The 24,823-nt window shown below is 45.8% G+C and overlaps 1 protein-coding gene across 3 annotated transcripts in view; it reads right to left on the bottom strand.

Moving 5' to 3' along the window:
* Positions 1-24,823, bottom strand: part of DZANK1 (double zinc ribbon and ankyrin repeat domains 1) — a 179,695-nt gene that overhangs the window by 100,352 nt on the left and 54,520 nt on the right. For all 3 annotated transcript variants that reach the window (XM_030196241.1, XM_030196243.1, XM_030196242.1), the window contains 2 exons: positions 11,896-12,013; positions 3,752-3,865 (listed from right to left, as the gene is read on the bottom strand). In XM_030196241.1, coding sequence (XP_030052101.1) covers positions 3,752-3,865; positions 11,896-12,013 — 232 coding nt within the window. The remainder of the gene's footprint in view (positions 1-3,751; positions 3,866-11,895; positions 12,014-24,823) is intronic.

The raw sequence follows: 24,823 nt of genomic DNA, 5'->3' as shown, positions 1-24,823 counted from the left end.
GGGTGGCCGAACAAGAGCTTGACTTCTACTTGCCAATGTATGGCCCAGATAGCGGCAATCTGCTGAATCAATGCTTTCCAAAACGTTCCAACTCGTGGGCAGCCCCAAAACATGTGACCTAATGTTGCTCCTTCGGCTTTACACTTGGGGCATGCTCCATCCGGCGATAGACCCATATGGAATGCTCGTCTAGGAGGGATATATGCTCTCATTGTGAACTTGAACTGTAGTTCCCAGTAGTTTGTTTGATCTGTATTCTTGCGGTATCCAAGTAGGTGATCTCGCACCGTTGCTGCGGTAACTTCCGTCCCCAGCTCTGCACTCCACAGGTTCAATAATGTCTCAAAATCTGGCTCTTTTGCCATGTCCTCTAAATGTCTGTGGTAGTACGTCAGCGGGACTTTCTGTTGTACTCCCAATGAGAATGCCGACCCCAGCTCCTCCTGCACATCTTCTGCCAATGCTTCTTGCGGGAGGCTGGCGATATAGTGCTTTAGTTGGTAGTAGTGGAACCAATCTGATGGGTTTAGAGAGAACTGGGCCTTGAGTTTATCCCATGGTTTAATCTTTCCCTCCTCATCTATCACCTGCAGTAGGTACTCCAGCCCTTTGTCCCTCCAGCGCGCAAAAGCTGCATGGTTCTGTCCTGGTAGGAATTCCGGATTGCCCCAGATTGGAAGATAAGGAGTCGCATGGGCCAAAAATCTGTGGTGCCAGCAAAGCCAGCACCACACCGCCTGCGCTGCTGGCAAAAGCTGCGCTGTAACCAGCAAGCTAGTCTCTCCTTTGCTTTTCCTGTGCAGCAAATAGCTAATAAGTCTCTGTTCCATCTCTTTCAATTCAAGGTGGGAGGGGGTAAAATACTGTGTACGCCTTAGCCTTGAGACATTCAAGTGTCTCAATCCGCTTGCAATCGTCATGTAGCGCAAGTTCAACAGTCCTAAGCCACCGTATTCCACCAGCAGTTGGAGGGTGGACAGCGCTATTCTTGGTTTTTTCTTTGCCCACAAGAAGGTCTGCAGAGTCTTATTGAGCCTCTTTTCATCCGCCTTGGTCAGGTATAAGGGTAAGGTCTGAAACACATACAGCCGTCTGGGCACCATCACCATATTGTACAGGGCTATCCTACCCAAAAGTGATATGGGGAATCCTTGCCACATTTGCAGGCTCAGTCTTGTATCATTCAACAGCTTTCTCACGTTCCAATCATACATTTGTGGGAGTTCTTGAGGTATTTTAACTCCCAGATACTTTATTGCCTCTGCCTCCCACTCTATGGGCAATGTCAGCCTTTGCCTTACGGAATCTCCCTGTAGTACCTCCAGGGCCCTAGATTTTTGGATATTCAGTGTGTAGCCCAAAAGGGTCCCAAAGTCCTTTACCACCCTTAATATCCTAGGTATTGATTGCTCGGGCTTTTGGGTTATCACAAGGAGATCATCAGCAAATGCCAGAGCCTTAACCGTACCTCCCGCCAGGTTCACCCCACTCACCCCTCCATCCGCCCACAGAGCGCGGAGCAAAGGCTCCATTGCCAGAACAAAGAGGATGGGTGAAAGCGGGCATCCCTGCCTAGTCCCCTGCCGGATCTCAAAGGGGTCTCCCTTTACTCCATTTACCAGGACAGCTGCCCGGGGGTTATTGTACAATGCCCTTAGTGCATCTCCAAACCATCCCTGTACTCCCATGTAGGTCAGCAGCCCAAACAGATATCTCCAGTCTACTTTGTCAAACGCCTTTTCGGCGTCCAAACTATGTATCAGTGCTGATTCCTGTTCTTGTGGGCACTTTGCCATCGCCAACAAGAGGCGTCCAACATTGCTTCCTGCTTGTCTGTTCCTCACAAAGCCCACTTGTTCTTCTCCTATTAGGTCAGGGAGTAATTGCCCCAAGCGTGTGGCGAGTATAAGGGCCAGGATTTTTACATCTACATTAATCAAGGAGATGGGCCTATAAGAACTCGGGTGCGCTCCATCTTTCCCTGGCTTATGTATCTGTGTAATCAGGGCTTCGTTCGCATGTAGGGGGAATTCCCTATCCTCAATTGTTTGTTCCAAGTATTTCCCCATCGCCTCCTGCCCTGCCTTTGGTAGGAACTTATAATATTCTCCCATGAAGCCAACCGGCCCTAGAGCCGAGCTCAAGGCCAGTGCTTTTATTGTATCTTGCAATTCCTTCCCTGTGATGGGGCTGTTTAACATGTCTATGTGCTGTGGTTGGAGTTTAGGGAAGCCTACCTGCTCTAAATAGCTAACTAAGGTTCCCGTATCCCTTCCTGGCGTGCCCCCATAGAGCGGCACAACATATTTTTAAAGTTGTTTTTTGAGGGTGGGAGGCGGTTAGTGACCACTGGGGGAGTAAGGGGAGGTGATCCCCGATTCTCTCCGGTGGTCATCTGGTCAGTTCGGGCACCTTTTTGTGCCTTGGTTGTAAGAAAAACAGGACCAGGTAAAGTCGTTCACATGCACGTCAGGGACGCCCTTTATTTTTCCATTATGGGTCGAGGACGCCCATGTGTTAGACATGCCCAAGTCCTGCCTTTGCTACGCCTCCGACACACCCCCATGAACTTTGGTCGTCCCCGCAACGGAAAGCAGTTGGGGACACCCAAAAATCGACTTTCGATTATGCCAATTTGGGCGACCCTGTGAGGACGACACCCATCTTCTGATTTGTGTCGAAAAATGGGCATCCTTCTCTTTCGAAAATTAGTCTGATAGCGCTATTTATATAAAGTTCAATTCCTGCTAACAGCAAACTTCTAAAGTCCTTGAAGCTCACAATAAGCGGTTGCTGAACTTTGCTGCATGCTAACCTTTTCAACACTAAGAGTCACCAGCCATTCACATCCTGAGAACTATTTTATAAACCAGATATGCTTCACTGTAAACCAACTCAAACTGTAAATATCAGTAGGAAGACTGGCAGAAGATAAGAAATGAGATGACAAGAGTCTGGCTCCATGAAATCCTGCTTCAGTGATGTCATGTAGCTTTTATTTATTTACTAGTAAAAAAGCCCCGTTTCTGATGCAAATGAAACGGGGGGGCTAGCAATGTTTTCTTCTGTGTGCATGTGGGAGTGTGTGTGTCCCTGCCCTCTGCCCTCTCTCCCCTCCCCCCTCTGAGTCCTTCACTGTTACAGAGCCAGCGATTTGATTTCGTGCTCTGCTGTTTTCCTTCACTGACTGTTTGTTACAGAGGGCGGGGCAGACACTCATGGGAAAACCGGATATCTCTCCCCCTTCACACTTCCGTCTGGAGGCTTCATAGAACGTTGGTGTTGCCTTTTATATAGAGAGATTATTACATTTGTACCCCGCACTTTCCCACAGAAGCAGGTACAATGCGGCTTACATAGATTTGCCAAGGAGGCCCCTTATAGTACTGGGCCCCAAGCAATTGATCTGTATGCTCATCTCCTTCCATAACTAGGACTATACAACACCGTGATATGGCACTTTTACAGAAACCTTAATGGCTGTGGGTCAAGTAAAAGCCAACTCTTACAGAATTTTGCCTCTTTTGTCAACACATATAGATATTATACTCCACTGCAGAACAAAATTTGCAACTATAAGATAACATATCACAGTGCAACTGTGAGAACACATCTGATTCTTAGACAATTTTGCACCTCATTCATTTATTATAAATCCTAATAAATAAATAAAATAAATAAATAAATAATTCTAGCCCTCAGTTTCCAACCCATATTGTCTCTTAATGCTGTGTGACCTTGAGATGGTTACCTTTAGATGGATGCTGGCCTGGGGCTGCAACTGTGAAAATAAAGGAGCCTCACACACAATACAAGTGGGTGTGTTCATTGGCACCATGGTCCTGCATTCGACACAGAGTCCCATCTGTAGGAACAAAACAAACATCTTTGATGAATTATAGAAGTTAAAGCATCATAAAAGGAATTTTCAGGTCACAACTACCTAGTGCAGTGGTTCCCAAACCTGGTCCTGGAGGCACCCCAGCCAATCAGGTTTTCAAGATACCCACAATGAATATTCATGAGAGAGATTTGCATGCAGTGGAAGCAGTGCATGCAAATCTCTCTCATGAATATTCATTGTGGGTATCTTGAAAATCGAACTGGTTGGGGTGCCTCAAGGATCAGGTTTGGGAACCACTGATCTAGTGGTTACTTGATCACTGGGAGATGCTGCTCTTTCCTCTGCCAGTGTTACATTTTTTTCAAACACTACCTGAGACCAGACCCTCTACAACTCAGCCCCTGCCATATAACACTAGGCTTCTGGTCTGGAGACCCTGCCTGTGAGTCATAGGTAAAGAAATTAGAAGAGAAAAGCAGAGCAAGCTTCCTGTAGAATGGTTCCTCTTCCAAAAGTACCATCACTTTGACTTTGTTACAGTGAGAGAGACAAAGCATAGCATGGAGGAATGAGCTCTAGTACACGGAAGAGAAAGAAGCTTGTTTTAGGACTGCTATGCTTTGCATCATAAGATAACACACCTACTCCTGGCATTTTCCAGGTTAAGTGGTAGACATATCCATCTCCACATAGCTGTCTCCCTGAGTCACCAAAGGGAACCAATGTCTGGGAAAGAGATAAGCAAGGATGCTGACCTGCTCTCTGGAGCAATTTCCCCAACATGTCTAATTTCTCTAGTTGGGAGGGAGTTGTTTGCATAAAATTCCGTATTAAGGATTTAATTTTATGTTTAAGTCATTCCAAATAAACTTATGCATGTAACAAACCATCACATATACAACCAATAATTCCCATTCCCTCCAGCCTCCCTACCCCTCCCGAAACCCCTCCCCTTCCCCCCTCCAGTTAACTCCCTTCTGTAGTTAGGATCATCTGTATGAAACCTTGCACCCTGCGAGGGTATTACACAACGTTTATTTAATAATCTGCTGCATGCTGCAGTGTGTCCCAAAACCTCTCCCAAATTCTCTGAAATTGTTGTCCTTTCACAGAAGAGAAATTTTTAATCCCACATCTTTCCAGCTTCAAGAGATCAATCATATGTATCCGCCACTTTTCCAGCTTAGGGGCATGTGGTTCCTTCCAGTGTAACAGTATCACTTTTTTCCCAATTAAAATGGCTTTCCGCAGAAAACACCGAAACTCTGAGCAGGCGGGGTTGGAGTATTTATAAACCCCAAACAGAATCCGATGGTGTACTGTCACTTTACGCTTCCAATATCAATGCACTGCACCAAACACCGCTGCCCAAAGATTAGTGACACGTGGACAAAGCCAAAACGTGTGACTTAACGTGGCTTGTTCTTGTTTGCACTTGGGGCAAGCTCCAGATGACCCGAACTCCGCTCGATATGCTCTCACTGGGGATATATATAAACGTAATACAAACTTATATTGAAGTTCCCAGTGACGTATAAAGCGGGAGCTATGCTGTAAACTCAATATATGTTGTTTAATTTGGTCTTCAGTTACAGCCACTTGCAATTCAGTAGACCAAGTGTCTGCGATCTTCTTGTAATCCAAATCCTCTGTTGTATCTAGTAAGTGTCTATGGTGATAACGTAAGGAGATTGAATTTTGTGACCCCAGTGTTAAGGCTGAGTTCAAAGTGTCTTGTACATCTTCACAAAGATTCATCCATCCTAGGGCTGTCACATAATGATGCAGTTGGAGGTAGGCAAAGTGATCTTGAGGTGGAAGCGCGAATTCCCTTCGCAGATCAGCAAAATATTTCAATTTTCCTTCCTCACTGAGTACTTGACTAAGATAGATGATTCCCACTCTTCTCCAGCGAGCAAATACTGTAGAAGATGTGCCCGCTGGAAAGTCTGGATTATGCCAAAGGTCAAGGTATACAATATTCAGATTATCCCAGACACTTGATATCAAATCACTTTTACACATAATCAATGTTCTCACAGTGTACCCATCTATAAATCCTTCATATTGAGTGAATGGGGATTTTCAGAATTTTTAACAGCATAAACCATCCAGAAAATCATTTTTCAGATATAACGATGGTGCTGTTCACCTCTTCACAGATCAACCTGCTTTCCTCCTAATTTTTCAATTTTACTGTTTTTCAATATTTTCTTAAATGATATTCTTCTTAGATATTTTTAATCTCCAAAATATATAATATATTATAACTTAGCTTTTAAGCAGCAATATTTCTCCAAATTCAAACCTCTGCCGACATGGCCAGGTTTCGAAATTCTTCTTCAGGGAAGACGCCGCAGCCATTTTGTTTATATGTAGAAGTAGAGTTTGAGACGGTAAATTCACAGTGAGTTAGTTATCATAAGGAGCTATTTATGCTGATGGGGATATTTATCTTTTTGGTATATTGTTTTTCTTCGTAGCGAACCTCTTCCCTGAAGAAGAATTTCGAAATCTGGCCATGTCGGCAGAGATTTGAATTTGGAGAGGTGTGGTAGCCGTGTTAGTCCACTCTTAAAGGTTATCAATAGAAATCAAACAAAATAAAACATGGAAAAGAAAATAAGATGATACCTTTTTTATTGGACATAACTTAATACATACCATATGATCTGGAAATTGCACCCCCTTAATCCCTCTATTTGACCGAATCATGCACAAAAGCAGTTCCACAAAATTTCACCGGCAACGGGCAGCAACTAATACACACTGCTGATGTTGGCTTCATACCCTTCCCTCTGATGCAACTTCCTGTTTCCGCCTAGGCAAGAATACATCAGAGCGAAGGCTATGGGGCCGGTGCAAGCAGTATGCATCAGTCACTGCTCACTGCAGGCGAAGATCTGCTATTTACAAGGTATGCAGGAGGGACAGTTGTTGGGACTTTTCGGCTGGTGGGGCTTGGGGATCCCTGCCAGACACATTATAGCTATGCTGGTACTGGATGGGCCTGAGACCAAAATGAGCCCACCCTTGGCTATGCCACTGCCACAGACAAGAGGAATAATAACGGGGACAAAGGGCACCCGTCTGGTTCTTTTTTGTATGGGGAATTCTGCTGTCCTTACCCCATTGACTAGAAGTGCTGCTTGAGGTGCTGCATACAAAGACATCACTGCCTGTAAAAACCAACCCTGTACACCCACCCAATTCAGGGTAGCAAACAGAAAGGCCATAGTACTCGATCAAAAGCACGTTCTGCATCAAGACTCACTACTAAGTATAAAGCCCCCGTTTTCTGGCCCCATAATAAAGCTGAAATAAATTTCCTAACATTAATTACTGACTGTCAACCCCTCACAAAACCCACCTGATCTTCAGCAATTACTTGGGGTAATAGCAGCGCCAGGCGGTCCGCCAAGATTCTCGCCAACAACTTGACATCAACATTAAAGAAATTGGGCGATAAGAACTCGGTTGCTGCAAATCTCATCCTGGCTTCGGTAACAAACTAATCAGAGCAGCATTTGCATATGGTGGGAATTTACCTTCCTCAACTACCGTGCTATAATAATCAAGTAGGGGGCCTAACAAATGTGGTTGTAAAATTTTACAGAACTCAATAGTATATCCATCTGAGTCAGGGGCAGAAAATAGTTTTAATGCCTTAATGGCATGCTGTAATTCTTTTCCTGATATGGGTTGATTAAGCGCTGCTGCTGCTTCCACAGGAAGCTCAGGCATTCCTGCTTCTTTAAGGTACTGATGAATCTTAGTTTCTAGGTCAGTGTCTACTGCCTCTGTCTCATATAGAGCAGCAAAGAACGCATTGCTTTCAAAATCTGCACTCTGGTTCACAAAGTGGGGCATAATCGAACGGCGCCCGCCATCTATATGGGCGGCCATCTCTAAGGCCAGCACCGTAAAGCGGCGTACCCGAGTGTATTATCGAAACAAGATGGCCAGCCATCTTTCATTTTGATAATACGGTCGGGGCCGGTCAAATCTCAACATTTGTGCCGCCCTTAGAGATGGCTGGCGTTAGAATGGCCGGCATTAATTTTTGCCGATAATGGAAACTAATGCCGGCCATCTCAAACCTGGCCAAATCCAAGGCATTTGGTCGTGGGAGGAGCCGGCATTTGGTCGTGGGAGGAGCAGCATTTGTAGTGCACTGGTCCCCCTCACATATCAGGACACCAACCGAGCACCCTAGGGGGCACTGCACTGGACATCACAAATTGCTCCCAGCTGCATAGCTCCCTTACCTTTTGTGTTGAGCCCCCCAACCCCCCCCCAAACCCCACTACCCACAACTGTACATCATTACCATAGCCCTTACAGGTGAAGGGGGGCACCTACATGTGGGTAAAGTGGGTTTCGGGTGGGTTTTGGAGGGCTCACATTTACCACCACAAGTGTAACAGGTGGGGGAGGGGATGGGCCTGGGTCCGCCTGCCTGAAGTGCACTGCACCCCTAAAAACTGCTCTAGGGACCTGCATACTGCTGTCATGGAGCTGGGTATGACATTTCAGGCTGGCATAGAGGCTGGCACAAAAATGTTATTTAATTTTTTTTTTTTGGGGTGGGAGAGGGTTGGTGACCACTGGGGGAGTAAGGAGAGGTCATTCCCGATTCCCTCCGGTGGTCATCTGGTCAGTTTGGGCACCTTTTCAAGGCTTGGTCGTGAAACAAAAGGGACCAAGTAAAGTCAGCCAAATGCTTGTCAGAGCCGGCCTTCTTTTTTCCATTATCGGCTGGGGGAACCCATCTGTTAACCACGCCCCATCCCGCCTTCGGTACACTGCCGACACGCCCCCTTAAACTTTGGCCGGCCCCGCGACGGAAAGCAGTTGAGGCCGGCAAAAATCGGCTTTGGATTATGCCGATTTGGCTGTCACTCAGAGAAGGCCGGCCATCTCCCAATTTGTGTTGGAAGATGGCCGCCCTTCTCTTTCGAAAATAAGCAGGAAAATTATCTACCGTGAAGCCCTGGGATAGATGACAGACTTGATCGACCTACCAACTAGGAACACATCCGAACCAACACGAATGTACCTAAATCTGGCGTTAACCGGGCGGTAATTGGCAGTGTGTACTCGCTGACGATTACTGCCCGGTTAACGCGTGAGACCTTACCGCTAAGTCAATGGGTGGCAGTAAGGTCTCAGGCCCAAAATGGACACGTGCTGATTTTTATTTTGTCGCATGTCCATTTTCGGCAAAAAAAAGGGTATTTTTTGCAGGTGCGCTGAAAAACGGACCTGCGCGCGTCCACTGGAGTTTTGGATGAAACTGGAAATAGATACTCTAATTTGATACGTATTTATTTTTTGACCCACCAGTTTTGTTCTGCAGCATCTTCATAGTTCCAGTTCTGTCAGAACCAAAGTAAAATTCTAGTGTCCTCAGCCTTCATTCACAGCTACTTGAGAATTTTTCCATCTTCCTCTCCAGCAACCTTCCCCCCCCCCCCCCCCCCACACACACATACACACTCTTCAAAAACCAATAAACAAAATGCCCATTTTAGACAGGTCACTGAAAGAAGAATTGAAATGTTAAGTTTGGTACATGCTCAATTCTTCCTATATTTTACAAAAGGTCCTGCTGAATGTGGAGCCTTTGGTTAAAATAGTTATGATATGGATAGGAGAGTAACCAGCATGATCACTTTTCTGGACAGACTGGATGGACCATGCTGGTTTTTATCTGCTGTCATTTACTATGTTACTACAGTATATGTATTTGCCGTCACGTCCAGCAGAAACAACCAGTTCAAAAACCTCCACGTGGGGGGAAAATTTGTTCCATTCCCACAAAATTTACATTGCTGCAGCCAGGATTACTAACATTGTCCAACCCCCTCCCCAAACATGACTATTAAAAAACTTAACCCAACCCTCTCCAAATGCCCTCCCCTGGTTCTTACCTGCGTTTTCCTGGTAGTCCTGGTAGCCAATGGCTTTTAAGCAGCTTGATCCCTAATGATAGTACCACGAGACTACCACTAGGATGTCCGAAGTACCATTATGAACCAGAGCATCGATGGTACAGGAGCATCCGGGTATCACTTCTGCTCCCCAGTACCTACTAGGCAAACCCCTGGTAAAAGTAGGGGATTCAGTAAGGTGTGGAGATGTTAATAATTATCTTGCGATAGAAGTTTAAGAGGGTGGGGGGGGTTCAGACTTTATGACAGGAGGAGACTTGGGGGGGGAGTAGTTTATAGTATGTGTGCTGGGGGATCAAAGGGATGGCTTGTATGCCAGAAGGGATGAGGAGGGTTGGCTTAGTTTTGCACCTGTTCCTTTATTTGGACCCCTGGTTTAAACCGGTAGCTGGCATTTGTTCCTACCTTTTGGCAGATACAAAATCCAATGGGTAAATTTTGGCACAAAGATGTACATTTAAAATGGGAAGTACACATCTATTTTTGGTCTATGCCTAATACCACACCCCCACCATTTCCCCTCAAAATCTCTGCATCCTGGGAGATATATATACATGCAAACAGTGATTTTCTAAAATTGCTATTGTTGCTATTTACACATGTAGATGCTTCTAAAATGAACTTTATAGTGTGGTCATGAGCCAGAGGAATGCACCAGACTCTTTCCAGAATAATCATGGCTTATGAATCCAGCCAATAGATGTCACCCTTGATCAATGACCATGACTCTCTTCCCTCTCTGCAGCATTCCCAGCCCCACAACCTTTGGAACTGGAAGACCTGACTTCAGCTCAAGCTATGGCAGTGCACAACACCAGTATCTGGAGCCATTCGATTGGCTCCTAATGTCAAATCTAAATAGAGATTTGGACACAATTCTGACGGACTTCATAAAAACTCTTGCCAGGTACTTGTGACCTGGATTGGCCACTGTTGGAAACAGGATGCTGGGCTTGATGGAGCTTTGGTCTGTCCCAGTATGGTAATACTTATATAATTAAGTACTTAACGTCTAAAAAATAGGTTTTGAAAATACTGATTTGGATGTTTTTGTGAGAAAAATGTCCAAATGCTGCTTTATTATTATTATTATTAGCATTTGTATAGCGCTACCAGACGCACGCAGCGCTGAACACCTGATACAAAGAGACAGACCCTGCTCAAAAGAGCTTTATGCCACTTTTTAGATGTTTTTCTCTTTTGAAAATGAGCCCAATAGTAACACAGTAAACAACGGCAGATAAAGACCTGCATGGTCCATCAAGGTCTCTCATTATAAGTACAAGGTCAACAGTCACACCTAACGTCTTTATTGTACTACTAATCTCAATTCTTACCATCAACCTGAAAATCTTTTGTTACTGCAGCTTTTGGATAACTGGACAAGAATAAAACTTGAAATTTTGTCATGTTTAATTTTAACCTATTAACTTTCAGCCAAATATTAATAATCTGCAAATAAAGACACAAATAATCAAGAGACACTCACAGAAGATTCACAAGGGAAATAAATTGAATGTCATCTGCATATATTCTATATTGAAGTCCTAAACTACCCAGCAAATTACATAATGGTCTCAAGAAAATGTTAAAAAGGGTAGCAGATAGTGCCGAACCTTGTTGTACACCTGATTCCATATCTATTAAAACAAATGTATCCAGTCCACTACTCACACAGTACTGTCTACCCTTCAAAACAATTGCAAAACTGTCCCTTTGATTCCAATAGACTCTAACCTCCTCAATAAAATCTAATGCTTTAGAATCAAATGAGGCTGAAATATCAAGTGACACCAAAAAATAACTAGTCCCTTTATCAAAATTAGCTTTAACACATCTAACATTGAGATTAGTAATGATTCAGAATCATGTTTGGACCGAAATCAACAAAGTAAATTAGCTTTAATCTAGGGCATTTTGTGTATTCTAAGTATGAGAAAGAGTTGTAGGAGGAGGAAGAAATGAACAATTTGTAGTTGTTGTTCTTTGTACAATATCATTTCTTGTACAGCTTGTTTTGTGACATGCACACATGTAACTTCTCTTTAAGCCTAATAAACATTAACATAAACATAATGTTATATTGCAATGATTTACCTGTGCTCCTTCGGGAGGTGGAAGATGGCGCCCTGGTAAAGGTGGAACAGATGAACCACATTCCTGACAGAAGCGGGCAAAAGGGTCAGAGGGCCGAGGAGCTAAACAGTAGGCACACCTAGAACCCAACATATTGATTGAACAGATTTTAATATTTGCAATGCTGGACATCAAGATTACCAATAAAAATATTTCAGAATATTTCCCTTTTGGAGGCCTCGTTAATTGAGGTCTCCTAGAACTGGCTGGCTATATCATTGAATCCAAGTGCTCCAGAATCACAAGGCTAAAATGTACTTCTGCTCAAGAAAAATTCATTTTATGTCTATAAAATATGTACTATAATCAGTGCGTTTTTCTAGCGAAAAAGGTGCCAGTACTCAAATGCCAGGCCACCCTTCAGGGGTAGGGTGATCACTGAGGGACCCACCCCATAATAGCCAGCCCCTCTACAACCAGTCACAAAATCCATGACAAGGCAGAATTTGTGTGTAGAGCCTGAGCTCTTTCATTAAAACTTGGGGACTATGAGTCAATTTTAGCAGACAATGGAAAAGGTGCCGGTACTCAGTACCCCCTCAAAAAAAGCCCTGACTATAATACATCTACTCTATAAGGTCTTCAGTTAACAGTAAAGCTGTGCAATCTGTTGCCAGAGGTTGTGGTCAAGGCGCCTAGCATAGCTGGGTTTAAAAGGGGTTGGACAAGTTCCCAGAGGAAAAGGTCATAAACAACTATTCGCAAAGTAGACTTGAAAAAGCCACAGCCAGGTATTTATGACCTGGATTGGCCACTGTTGGAAACAGGATGCTGGGCTTGATGGACTTTTGGTCTTTCCCAGTATGGCAATACTTATGTACTAAAAGGATAAACCAACTCTTTGGGACTGGCAGGTACTTAAGAAAGAACAATGAATAGTTTCCCATACTATTTCATATCCCTTCTAATCCAACACAAGAAAAAAAAACCACTGAAATTTGTTTGCCTGTGTCATCAATAGTGTATCTTATTGCTCAACAGTGCATCCTTCAGCACAAAAGGATGTGAGCAAGAGGGTGCTTTATCAGAACAGCAGGACTAGAGAATAACACAGGGACAAAGTTTGTCCCTATGAACTCTGTCCCCGTTCTCGCGAGCTCTATGTGATCCCCTCTGCACAAGCCTCAAACAGTTATGATTTATATTTAAATCATTTTATTAAAGTATAAAAAGAAACAATATTTTCTATAACTGTTGATTTATAAATCACAAACAAAACAGAACAAGGATCAACAAAACCCCTGTCTCCCCTCACAATTATCCCTTCCAATATTGGGAAAACAGAACATGCCAAATTACTACAGAATGCTACATAGAAAATTCATGCTAACAGAATACCTCAGTCACACACAACACAAATGTGAAATAAATAATAGCTGACCACAACAAGCCACAACAAAGAAATAGAAAAATATGCATTTCCTCCTATACCGTGCAAAATATAAAGATCACACATGCCAGGGATGGTGTTAGGGGAGTGCAACTAGGACAACTGCCCCCTGGCCAGAGAGAGCCCTAAGGCTGCTGGAAGCTGAAGAAGGCACAGCCTGATAGTGGGCTTTGGGGTCCCCTCCCAAATTTCTGCCTGGGCCCTAGCAATTCTAACACTAGCTCTGGCAAGATCCACATTTCAAATCTGACATGTTCTAATCACAAAATTGAAAATAATTTTTTTCCTATTTTTTTGTTCTCTGGTTATTTTATTTTTCAAATCATTTTGGTCCCAGGCTCTGGTTGCTGTTTCCTTGTCTTCTCTTAACTCACTTACCAGGGTTTCCTACCCATTTAACACTTCTTTCTCCATGCTTACGATCCATCTTCCATCTCTATGTTCTTTAACCATGTCCCTATGCTCCCCTCCATGCCTATCATCTCCCCTCTGTTTCTGTATACCTCCCTGTATCCAGCTTCTCCCCTCTCTCTTCCTCTCCCACACCGATGTGTTTCTCTCCCTTCCCTCCCCCTAGCCTCCCATGGGACTCCAGCACCTTTCTCTCTTCCCTGACTCCAGCCCTCCCCACCCCATAGGACTCCAGCACCTCTCTCCCTAACTCCAGTTCCACCCATGGAACTCCAGCACCTCTCCCTCTTCTCTTCAGCTCCAGCAGCTCTGTCCCTTCAGCTCCAGCCCTCCTATATGGAACTCCACCACATCTCTCCCTTCCCTGACTCCACCCCCCCTCATGGGACTCCAGCACCTCTCTCCATTCCGACTCCAGCCCCCTCCATGGAACTCCAGCACCTCTCTCCCTTCCCTGACTCCAGCCCCCCCATGGAACTCTAGCACCTCTCTCCCTTCCCAACCCCCCCATGGAACTCCCCTTAGCTGCCTCCAGCCCTTCCCATGGGACTCCAGCCCCTCTCTCCCTTCCCTTTGGCTCCAGGACCCCCCATGGGACTCCAGTACCTCTGTCCCTTCCCTTGAGCTCCAGATCCCCCATGGGACTCCAGCACCCCTGTCCCTTCTCTTCAGTGCCAGACCCCCCCCCCCCCGCTCCCACTGCTTCTGTCCTCTTCGGCTAGCCCCCTCCCTCCTATGGGGCCAGCTCCAGCCCACTCCCTCCCAAGGGTCCAGCACATCTGTCCCCTTCAGCTTCAGCCCCCCCACAGGTCCAGCACCTCTGCCCCCCCCCCCAGCTCCATCCCCCAAGCTCCACCCCCCCTCCCTTCCGCAGGTCCAGCACATCTGCCCCCCTCACTGCTCCCCCCTCTGGATCCAGTATTGGCATTTTGCCTTTGTCTCCCCTCCCTGCCGTGTCTCTCTACCTTGTACATGCAGACATGAGGAGGAACCCCCCCCCCCCCAGGCCTGCTCCAGGGTCTTCCCTCTACTGGCTCCTGTTCTGTTGTAACTTCCTGTTTTGCAAAACACAAAGTTACTTCATAAGGCAGGAGCTGACAGAGAAAACAGGATGTTACATCAGAAGGTGGGAGCCAACAGGAGTTACATTACAAGGTGGGAAGACCCCAGAGCAGGTGAATCCTCTTCATGGCTGCAAGGTAGAGAGATGCGGCAGGGAGGAGGTGGGAGGAAAGAAGACAGACAGGGATGCCGGACCTGCAGTAACCGCATTTTTTTTTACCATAGGAGCAAGGCTTTTTACCGCTCCCACAGGGCAGTAAAATGTTTTGTTCCTGCACCCGCCGTAAACACAGTAATGAAAAATCCCATAAGTGACATGGGATACTAAACAAAATAAATCATTTTAAATCCCATAAATGACATGGGAAACTAAACAAAATAAATAATTTCATCCACACACCCAAAAAGGTCTTTACACGCATACATTTCTTTCTAAAAACTTGTCCCCTAAAAGGGTGCTCTCTTCTTCCAGTCTCATCCCCCTCCTTTAGGCTTCTAATACCGCCCAGCACAACTGTAAGGTTTCCCTATTGTTTTTAAAAATGTGTTAATACAGGGGAATTCCATACTAAAGACTGGGTATCTGCCATGCTACTTCTGAACTGATGTTAATAATTTTCCTTTCTTTCTAACCCAGAAAGGGATTACAATTTTTCAACCAAGAAAGCAGGGAAAGGAAGTAATTTTCCTTTGCTACTACTACTACTACTACTTAACATTTCTAAATGTTACTAGGGTTACGCAGCGCTGTACAATTTAACATGGAAGGACAGTCCCTGCTCAAAGAGTTTATAATCTAGGAGACAAGTGTACAGTCAATCTGATAGGTCAGGCAGATTGGGGCAGTCTATATGTTCAAAGGTTAGGTTCCAAAAGCAGCATTGAAGAGGTGAGTTTTAAGCAAGGATTTGAAGATGGATAGGGAGGGGGCTTGGCGAAGGGGTTCAGGAAGATTGTTCTAGGCATAGGGTGAGGCAAGGTAAAATGGGCGGAGCCTGGAGTTGGCAGTGGTGGAGAAGGGTACTGAGAGGAGGGATTTGTCATGTGAGCGGAGGTTACGGGCAGGAACGTAGGGGGAGATGAGGGTAGAGAGGTAATGAGGAGCAGCAGAGTGAGTGCATTTGTAAGTAAGGAGGAGAAGCTTGAATTGTATGCGGTATCTGATCAGAAGCCAGTGGAGTGACCTAAGGAGGGGGGTGATATGAGAATAACGGTTTTGGCGGAATATAAGACGTGCGGCAGAGTTCTGAACGGATTGAAGGGGGGATAGATGGCTGAGTGGGAGGCCAGTGAGGAGTAGGTTGCAGTAGTCGAGGCGAGAGGTAATGAGGGCGTGGACGAGGGTTTGGGTGGTGTGCTCAGTGAGGAAAGGGCGAATTTTGTTGATGTTGAAGAGGAAGAAGCGACAGGTTTTGGCAGTCTGTTGGATATGCGCAGAGAAGGAGAGGGAGGAGTCGAAGATGACTCCGAGGTTGCGGGCAGAAGAGACGGGGAGGATGAGGGTGCCATCAACCGAGCTAGAGAGTGGAGGAAGAGGAGAAGTGGGTTTAGGTGGAAAGACGAGGAGCTCGGTCTTGGACATGTTCAGCTTCAGGTGGCGGTTGGACATCCAGGCAGCAATGTCGGATAGGCAGGCCGATACCTTGGCCTGGGTCTCTGCTGTGATGTCTGGTGTGGAGAGATAGAGCAGGGTGTCATCAGCATAAAGATGATACTGGAAACCATGAGATGAGATTAGTGAGCCTAGAGAAGAGGTGTAGATAGAGAAGAGAAGGGGTCCAAGGACAGATCCCTGGGGAACTCCAACAGATAGCGGGATGGGAGTGGAGGAGGATCCATGAGAGTATACCCTGAAGGTGCGGTGGGAGAGATAGGAGGAGAACCAGGAAAGGACAGAGCCCTGGAACCCAAATGAGGCCACAGTGGCAAGAAGTAAATCGTGATTGACAGTGTCAAAAGTGGCGGAAAGATCGAGGAGGATGAGGATGGAGTAGTGGCCTCTGGATTTGGCCAGGAGCAGGTCATTGCAGACTTTGGAGAGTGCTGTTTCCTTTGCCAAGGTGATTCTGGAGATATAAAAATCAAACTAATCTGAGATTCAGCAAACACAAGAGTTCTAAACAGTTTTGGGGCAGCAATAAACAATGCTGTATAAGTATGACCATTGCAGCCGCACAGGCACAAATACGGAGGGCACAAAAATTGTTCCCAGCCTACCGTCAGTGGTGAAGTGGATGGGGCAAGGGACAGCAGAGGACTAGTTGTACAGGGCACAACTATAGCTCAGCATGGTCCTAAGTATGACAATGCTAATTCCTAAAGGGCAGAAAATTTTTCCTACCACAAAACTGAGTGCATATAAAAGAAACAGAAAGTAGGGTGAGTGGGAATTCAAAACCTATTAATTACATTCCAATAGCAAGGTTCCTTCTAGTTATTTAACCATCTCTCTGACCTCATGTGCAACTTTCTTCAAATCAGTCACCTTACTTTCTAACTCTTCCTAATTTCTTACCCATCTATATGTTATAACTTTGCCTTACCCTTCACTATCAATTATAATGTTCTATTACGTATTGTGTTGACATTGCAAATAGTATACCATGCCATACTCTGTATTGTTAGTTGAATATTCTTACTGCTGTAACTGCCTATTGCTCATGTTTAATCTATTCTTACTGTACACTGCCTTGAGTGAATTTCTTCAAAAAGGTGGTAAATACATCGTAATAAATAAATAAATAAATAAATAGTTTTTGATGGGCTAAATGGGCAAAATATTTCTGTTGTGCAGTTTCTTACAAACTGAATTCAAATTTCTGCAATTTTTATTTACTTGGAATGTTTCAGCTGTATTTTGCTTGGTTATTGACTCACTAATAAAACTGTTTAAAACTAAATATCCAGGTATGTGAAGCTGGCCAGCATTTAACCAAATAAGTGCCAATATTCAAACTTTAACTGGTTAAGTTAAGCCAGCCAAAGATAGGACTATTATTTATGTAGTCCTATTTGACTAGTTAACTTCACCAGTTAAGGGCTGAATATTGGAACTTAGTTGGTTAAGTGACAACTCCGCCCCAGACCACTCACAAAATAGCTGGTTTCTATTTTGTAGTTAGAAGGGATATTAAGCAGCACTATTCAGGTAAGTGCTGCTGAATATCCTTGGATAGGCAGCTGAGTGCCACTTAACCAGGTAGAAGCTCCTACCCAGTTAAATGGTTTTGAATATCGGCTCCTAAAGGCACACCGACATCTCTATGTTCTTTAACCATGTCCCTATGCTCCCCTCCATGCCTATCATCTCCCCTCTGTTTCTGTATACCTCCCTGTATCCAGCTTCTCCCCTCTCTCTTCCTCTCCCACACCGATGTGTTTCTCTCCCTTCCCTCCCCCTAGCCTCCCATGGGACTCCAGCACCTTTCTCTCTTCCCTGACTCCAGCCCTCCCCACCCCATAGGACTCCAGCACCTCTCTCCCTAACTCCAGTTCCACCCATGGAACTCCAGCACCTCTCCCTCTTCTCTTCAGCTCCAGCAGCTCTGTCCCTTCAGCTCCAGCCCTCCTATATGGAACTCCACCACATCTCTCCCTTCCCTGACTCCACCCCCCCTCATGGGACTCCAGCACCTCTCTCCATTCCGACTCCAGCCCCCTCCATGGAACTCCAGCACCTCTCTCCCTTCCCTGACTCCAGCCCCCCCATGGAACTCTAGCACCTCTCTCCCTTCCCAACCCCCCCATGGAACTCCCCTTAGCTGCCTCCAGCCCTTCCCATGGGACTCCAGCCCCTCTCTCCCTTCCCTTTGGCTCCAGGACCCCCCATGGGACTCCAGTACCTCTGTCCCTTCCCTTGAGCTCCAGATCCCCCATGGGACTCCAGCACCCCTGTCCCTTCTCTTCAGTGCCAGACCCCCCCCCCCCCCCGCTCCCACTGCTTCTGTCCTCTTCGGCTAGCCCCCTCCCTCCTATGGGGCCAGCTCCAGCCCACTCCCTCCCAAGGGTCCAGCACATCTGTCCCCTTCAGCTTCAGCCCCCCCACAGGTCCAGCACCTCTGCCCCCCCCCCCCAGCTCCATCCCCCAAGCTCCATCCCCCCTCCCTTCCGCAGGTCCAGCACATCTGCCCCCCTCACTGCTCCCCCCTCTGGATCCAGTATTGGCATTTTGCCTTTCTCTCCCCTCCCTGCCGTGTCTCTCTACCTTGTACATGCAGACATGAGGAGGAACCCCCCCCAGGCCTGCTCCAGGGTCTTCCCTCTACTGGCTCCTGTTCTGTTGTAACTTCCTGTTTTGCAAAACACAAAGTTACTTCATAAGGCAGGAGCTGACAGAGAAAACAGGATGTTACATCAGAAGGTGGGAGCCAACAGGAGTTACATTACAAGGTGGGAAGACCCCAGAGCAGGTGAATCCTCTTCATGGCTGCAAGGTAGAGAGATGCGGCAGGGAGGAGGTGGGAGGAAAGAAGACAGACAGGGATGCCGGACCTGCAGTAACCGCATTTTTTTTTACCATAGGAGCAAGGCTTTTTACCGCTCCCACAGGGCAGTAAAATGTTTTGTTCCTGCACCCGCCGTAAACACAGTAATGAAAAATCCCATAAGTGACATGGGATACTAAACAAAATAAATCATTTTAAATCCCATAAATGACATGGGAAACTAAACAAAATAAATAATTTCATCCACACACCCAAAAAGGTCTTTACACGCATACATTTCTTTCTAAAAACTTGTCCCCTAAAAGGGTGCTCTCTTCTTCCAGTCTCATCCCCCTCCTTTAGGCTTCTAATACCGCCCAGCACAACTGTAAGGTTTCCCTATTGTTTTTAAAAATGTGTTAATACAGGGGAATTCCATACTAAAGACTGGGTATCTGCCATGCTACTTCTGAACTGATGTTAATAATTTTCCTTTCTTTCTAACCCAGAAAGGGATTACAATTTTTCAACCAAGAAAGCAGGGAAAGGAAGTAATTTTCCTTTGCTACTACTACTACTACTACTTAACATTTCTAAATGTTACTAGGGTTACGCAGCGCTGTACAATTTAACATGGAAGGACAGTCCCTGCTCAAAGAGTTTATAATCTAGGAGACAAGTGTACAGTCAATCTGATAGGTCAGGCAGATTGGGGCAGTCTATATGTTCAAAGGTTAGGTTCCAAAAGCAGCATTGAAGAGGTGAGTTTTAAGCAAGGATTTGAAGATGGATAGGGAGGGGGCTTGGCGAAGGGGTTCAGGAAGATTGTTCTAGGCATAGGGTGAGGCAAGGTAAAATGGGCGGAGCCTGGAGTTGGCAGTGGTGGAGAAGGGTACTGAGAGGAGGGATTTGTCATGTGAGCGGAGGTTACGGGCAGGAACGTAGGGGGAGATGAGGGTAGAGAGGTAATGAGGAGCAGCAGAGTGAGTGCATTTGTAAGTAAGGAGGAGAAGCTTGAATTGTATGCGGTATCTGATCAGAAGCCAGTGGAGTGACCTAAGGAGGGGGGTGATATGAGAATAACGGTTTTGGCGGAATATAAGACGTGCGGCAGAGTTCTGAACGGATTGAAGGGGGGATAGATGGCTGAGTGGGAGGCCAGTGAGGAGTAGGTTGCAGTAGTCGAGGCGAGAGGTAATGAGGGCGTGGACGAGGGTTTGGGTGGTGTGCTCAGTGAGGAAAGGGCGAATTTTGTTGATGTTGAAGAGGAAGAAGCGACAGGTTTTGGCAGTCTGTTGGATATGCGCAGAGAAGGAGAGGGAGGAGTCGAAGATGACTCCGAGGTTGCGGGCAGAAGAGACGGGGAGGATGAGGGTGCCATCAACCGAGCTAGAGAGTGGAGGAAGAGGAGAAGTGGGTTTAGGTGGAAAGACGAGGAGCTCGGTCTTGGACATGTTCAGCTTCAGGTGGCGGTTGGACATCCAGGCAGCAATGTCGGATAGGCAGGCCGATACCTTGGCCTGGGTCTCTGCTGTGATGTCTGGTGTGGAGAGATAGAGCAGGGTGTCATCAGCATAAAGATGATACTGGAAACCATGAGATGAGATTAGTGAGCCTAGAGAAGAGGTGTAGATAGAGAAGAGAAGGGGTCCAAGGACAGATCCCTGGGGAACTCCAACAGATAGCGGGATGGGAGTGGAGGAGGATCCATGAGAGTATACCCTGAAGGTGCGGTGGGAGAGATAGGAGGAGAACCAGGAGAGGACAGAGCCCTGGAACCCAAATGAGGCCACAGTGGCAAGAAGTAAATCGTGATTGACAGTGTCAAAAGTGGCGGAAAGATCGAGGAGGATGAGGATGGAGTAGTGGCCTCTGGATTTGGCCAGGAGCAGGTCATTGCAGACTTTGGAGAGTGCTGTTTCCTTTGCCAAGGTGATTCTGGAGATATAAAAATCAAACTAATCTGAGATTCAGCAAACACAAGAGTTCTAAACAGTTTTGGGGCAGCAATAAACAATGCTGTATAAGTATGACCATTGCAGCCGCACAGGCACAAATACGGAGGGCACAAAAATTGTTCCCAGCCTACCGTCAGTGGTGAAGTGGATGGGGCAAGGGACAGCAGAGGACTAGTTGTACAGGGCACAACTATAGCTCAGCATGGTCCTAAGTATGACAATGCTAATTCCTAAAGGGCAGAAAATTTTTCCTACCACAAAACTGAGTGCATATAAAAGAAACAGAAAGTAGGGTGAGTGGGAATTCAAAACCTATTAATTACATTCCAATAGCAAGGTTCCTTCTAGTTATTTAACCATCTCTCTGACCTCATGTGCAACTTTCTTCAAATCAGTCACCTTACTTTCTAACTCTTCCTAATTTCTTACCCATCTATATGTTATAACTTTGCCTTACCCTTCACTATCAATTATAATGTTCTATTACGTATTGTGTTGACATTGCAAATAGTATACCATGCCATACTCTGTATTGTTAGTTGAATATTCTTACTGCTGTAACTGCCTATTGCTCATGTTTAATCTATTCTTACTGTACACTGCCTTGAGTGAATTTCTTCAAAAAGGTGGTAAATACATCGTAATAAATAAATAAATAAATAAATAGTTTTTGATGGGCTAAATGGGCAAAATATTTCTGTTGTGCAGTTTCTTACAAACTGAATTCAAATTTCTGCAATTTTTATTTACTTGGAATGTTTCAGCTGTATTTTGCTTGGTTATTGACTCACTAATAAAACTGTTTAAAACTAAATATCCAGGTATGTGAAGCTGGCCAGCATTTAACCAAATAAGTGCCAATATTCAAACTTTAACTGGTTAAGTTAAGCCAGCCAAAGATAGGACTATTATTTATGTAGTCCTATTTGACTAGTTAACTTCACCAGTTAAGGGCTGAATATTGGAACTTAGTTGGTTAAGTGACAACTCCGCCCCAGACCACTCACAAAATAGCTGGTTTCTATTTTGTAGTTAGAAGGGATATTAAGCAGCACTATTCAGGTAAGTGCTGCTGAATATCCTTGGATAGGCAGCTGAGTGCCACTTAACCAGGTAGAAGCTCCTACCCAGTTAAATGGTTTTGAATATCGGCTCCTAAAGGCACACCGACATAATAAACTTGACAAAAAAGCCTTGTAACGAAATAGCCCTTGACAAATCAGCCTCTACCAAAATAGCCCTTGACAAAAAGCCCCCACCCCCCCAAAAAAATAACCCTTGACAAAATAGCCCCCTAGAAAAATAAATAACACATCACAAAAAAAGATGATAAACTACAAGTGAAATTTTCACTGATAGGCTCATTTTCAAAAGAGAAAAACATCCAAAAAGTGACATGTCTGCATTTGGACGTTTATCTCACAAAAGTGTCCAAATCAATATTTTCAAAACCTCTTTTTAAGACGTTTTTCTCTGAAGTCCATCAGAAGGACGTCTAAATCTCAAGGGGGCGTCCCAGGGGCATGTTCAAGGCGGGACTTGGGAGTTCCTAAGACTTAGACGTCTTTCAGCCATAATCGTCCAAGACTAAAACTTAGACATTTTGAGCTAGACCTGTTTTTATAACGAATAGCTGCAGTGGGAATTGAACCCACTTTCCCAGGATGGAAGTTTGCTGCACTAGCCACTAGGCTACTCCTCTACTCCACACAAGCGGTGCCCCAAATGACCAGATGACCACTGGAGGGACTCGGGGATCACCTCCCCTTACTCCCCCCGTGGTCACTATCCCCCTCCCTCCCCCAAAAAATGGGATTAAAAATATTACTCAGGTCCATTAGAATAGCATGCAGGTCCCTGGAGTAGTTGAGTAGTGATGCAGTGCACTGCATACAGGTAGACCCAGGCTTCTACCTCCCTCTACTTATTACACTTGTGGAGGAAACTGTGAGCCCTCCAAAACTCACCAGAAACCCACTGTACCCACATATAGGTGCCCCCTTCACCTGTAAGGGCTATGGCAGTACTGTACAGTTGGGGGTAGTGGGTTTTGGGGGGCTCAGCAGACAAGGTAAGGGAGTAATGGTGAGATGTGTACCTGGGAGCATTTTATAAAGTCCACTGCAGTTCCCCCAAGGATGCCCTATTGCTTTCCTGGGATGTCACTTTTCCGCTATTCTACCTGCCAAGCTTTCTATTTTTAAAAATAAAATCTGAGCCTTGTGTCTATTGTTTATCAGTAGATTTGGGCTTTGAATTGCGATCTATAGATGAAAAGGAGGTCTCATTACATATATCTAAATACCAGCATTCGTAGTGCACTGGTCCCCCTCACATGCCAAGACACCAACCAGGCACCCTAGGGGGCACTGCAGTGGACTTCACAAATTGCTCCCAGGTGCATAGTTCCCTTATCTTGGGTGCTGAGCCCCCCAAAACCCACTCCCCACAAATGTACAACACTACCATAGCCCTAAGGGGTGAAGGGGAGCACCTAGATGTGGGTACAGTGGGTTTCTGGTGGGTTTTGAAGGGCTCACATTTACCACCACAAGTGTAACAAGTGTGGGGGGGGGGGTGCAGGGCCGGTCTTAGGCAGAGGCAACCAAGGCGACCGCATAGGGCCCCGCGCCTAAGGGGCCCCGCATGGCGTGCCTAAGGGGGCCCCACGCAGCGCCTCAACTCTGCCTCGCTCGTGCCTCCGCTCCGACCTCCGCCGCTGCTTGCCTTAGTCGCCTGAGATGATCCCCATTCCCGCGGCTCGGCCACTCCGCTCCCGCCACCACCGGCATGGCACCCACCCCCAGCTTTGGCCCGCTGAGCCTGCCGTCAGCTCCTGAGTCCCCGGACCCCGGCGACTAACTGAGCAATGCCAGCGAGACAGCCCAGGTAGATACGGCCCCGCCCCCGGCGGCGACGACGACAGACAGTTGCAGCGTGACGGCTCACCTCCAGGCTCCAGCTTCCTGCTCAATGTCCCGCCTTCTGATGTATTTCCTGTTTCCGGACGCGAGGGCAGGAGTCACTGAGCGGGAAAAGCTGGAGCCTGGTCGGAGGTGGTGAGGATGTGAGGTGAGCCATCATTGCTGACGCCAACAGTTGTGCACTTATGCCAAATCGAAATCGGATTCCATGCAGGCAGGAGATCAGGAGAAGTGTCTCTCTCATCTAACGACGCTTGCGGACGGTGCAAGGGTTGGAAATGTCTGCCTCCCTGAGAGGGGTTTGGCCCAACAACATTAGTTGCTAGAGAAGCTGAGCAAGTAAGATCTTCTGGCTTGGAAGAGGCTGTTTCTAACATATCTGGGTTATTTTCACATAGATCTGCAGATATTTCTCCTGATAAAAATTTGGATGGCAATAACAGATTTAGCTAAAACACTCCATCCAGTAATTAATGATATGACACCTTGAATTAGTCATTTGGAAGCTAGACTGCAATCACAGGAAGAAAAGATTACTAAGCTAAAATCTGAGAATGGAAATCATGAAGTAGCAAAATCTGATATAAAGTAGGTACAATCAGTTCAAACTATTTAGTAACTGATGTGGCTACTTGCCTCACTGGTTTGATGGGTTACAGGGGAATTTGAAAGTACTGGATCTTTTCTTAATATTTTTCCTTTATTCTCCTTTGTTATGAG

This window comes from Microcaecilia unicolor, chromosome 3, assembly GCF_901765095.1.
Source record: "Microcaecilia unicolor chromosome 3, aMicUni1.1, whole genome shotgun sequence".
In the NCBI taxonomy this organism is placed as follows: Eukaryota; Metazoa; Chordata; class Amphibia; order Gymnophiona; family Siphonopidae; genus Microcaecilia; species Microcaecilia unicolor.
Note: the sequence above shows the minus strand (reverse complement) of the source record. Positions and strands in the feature narration are given on the sequence as shown.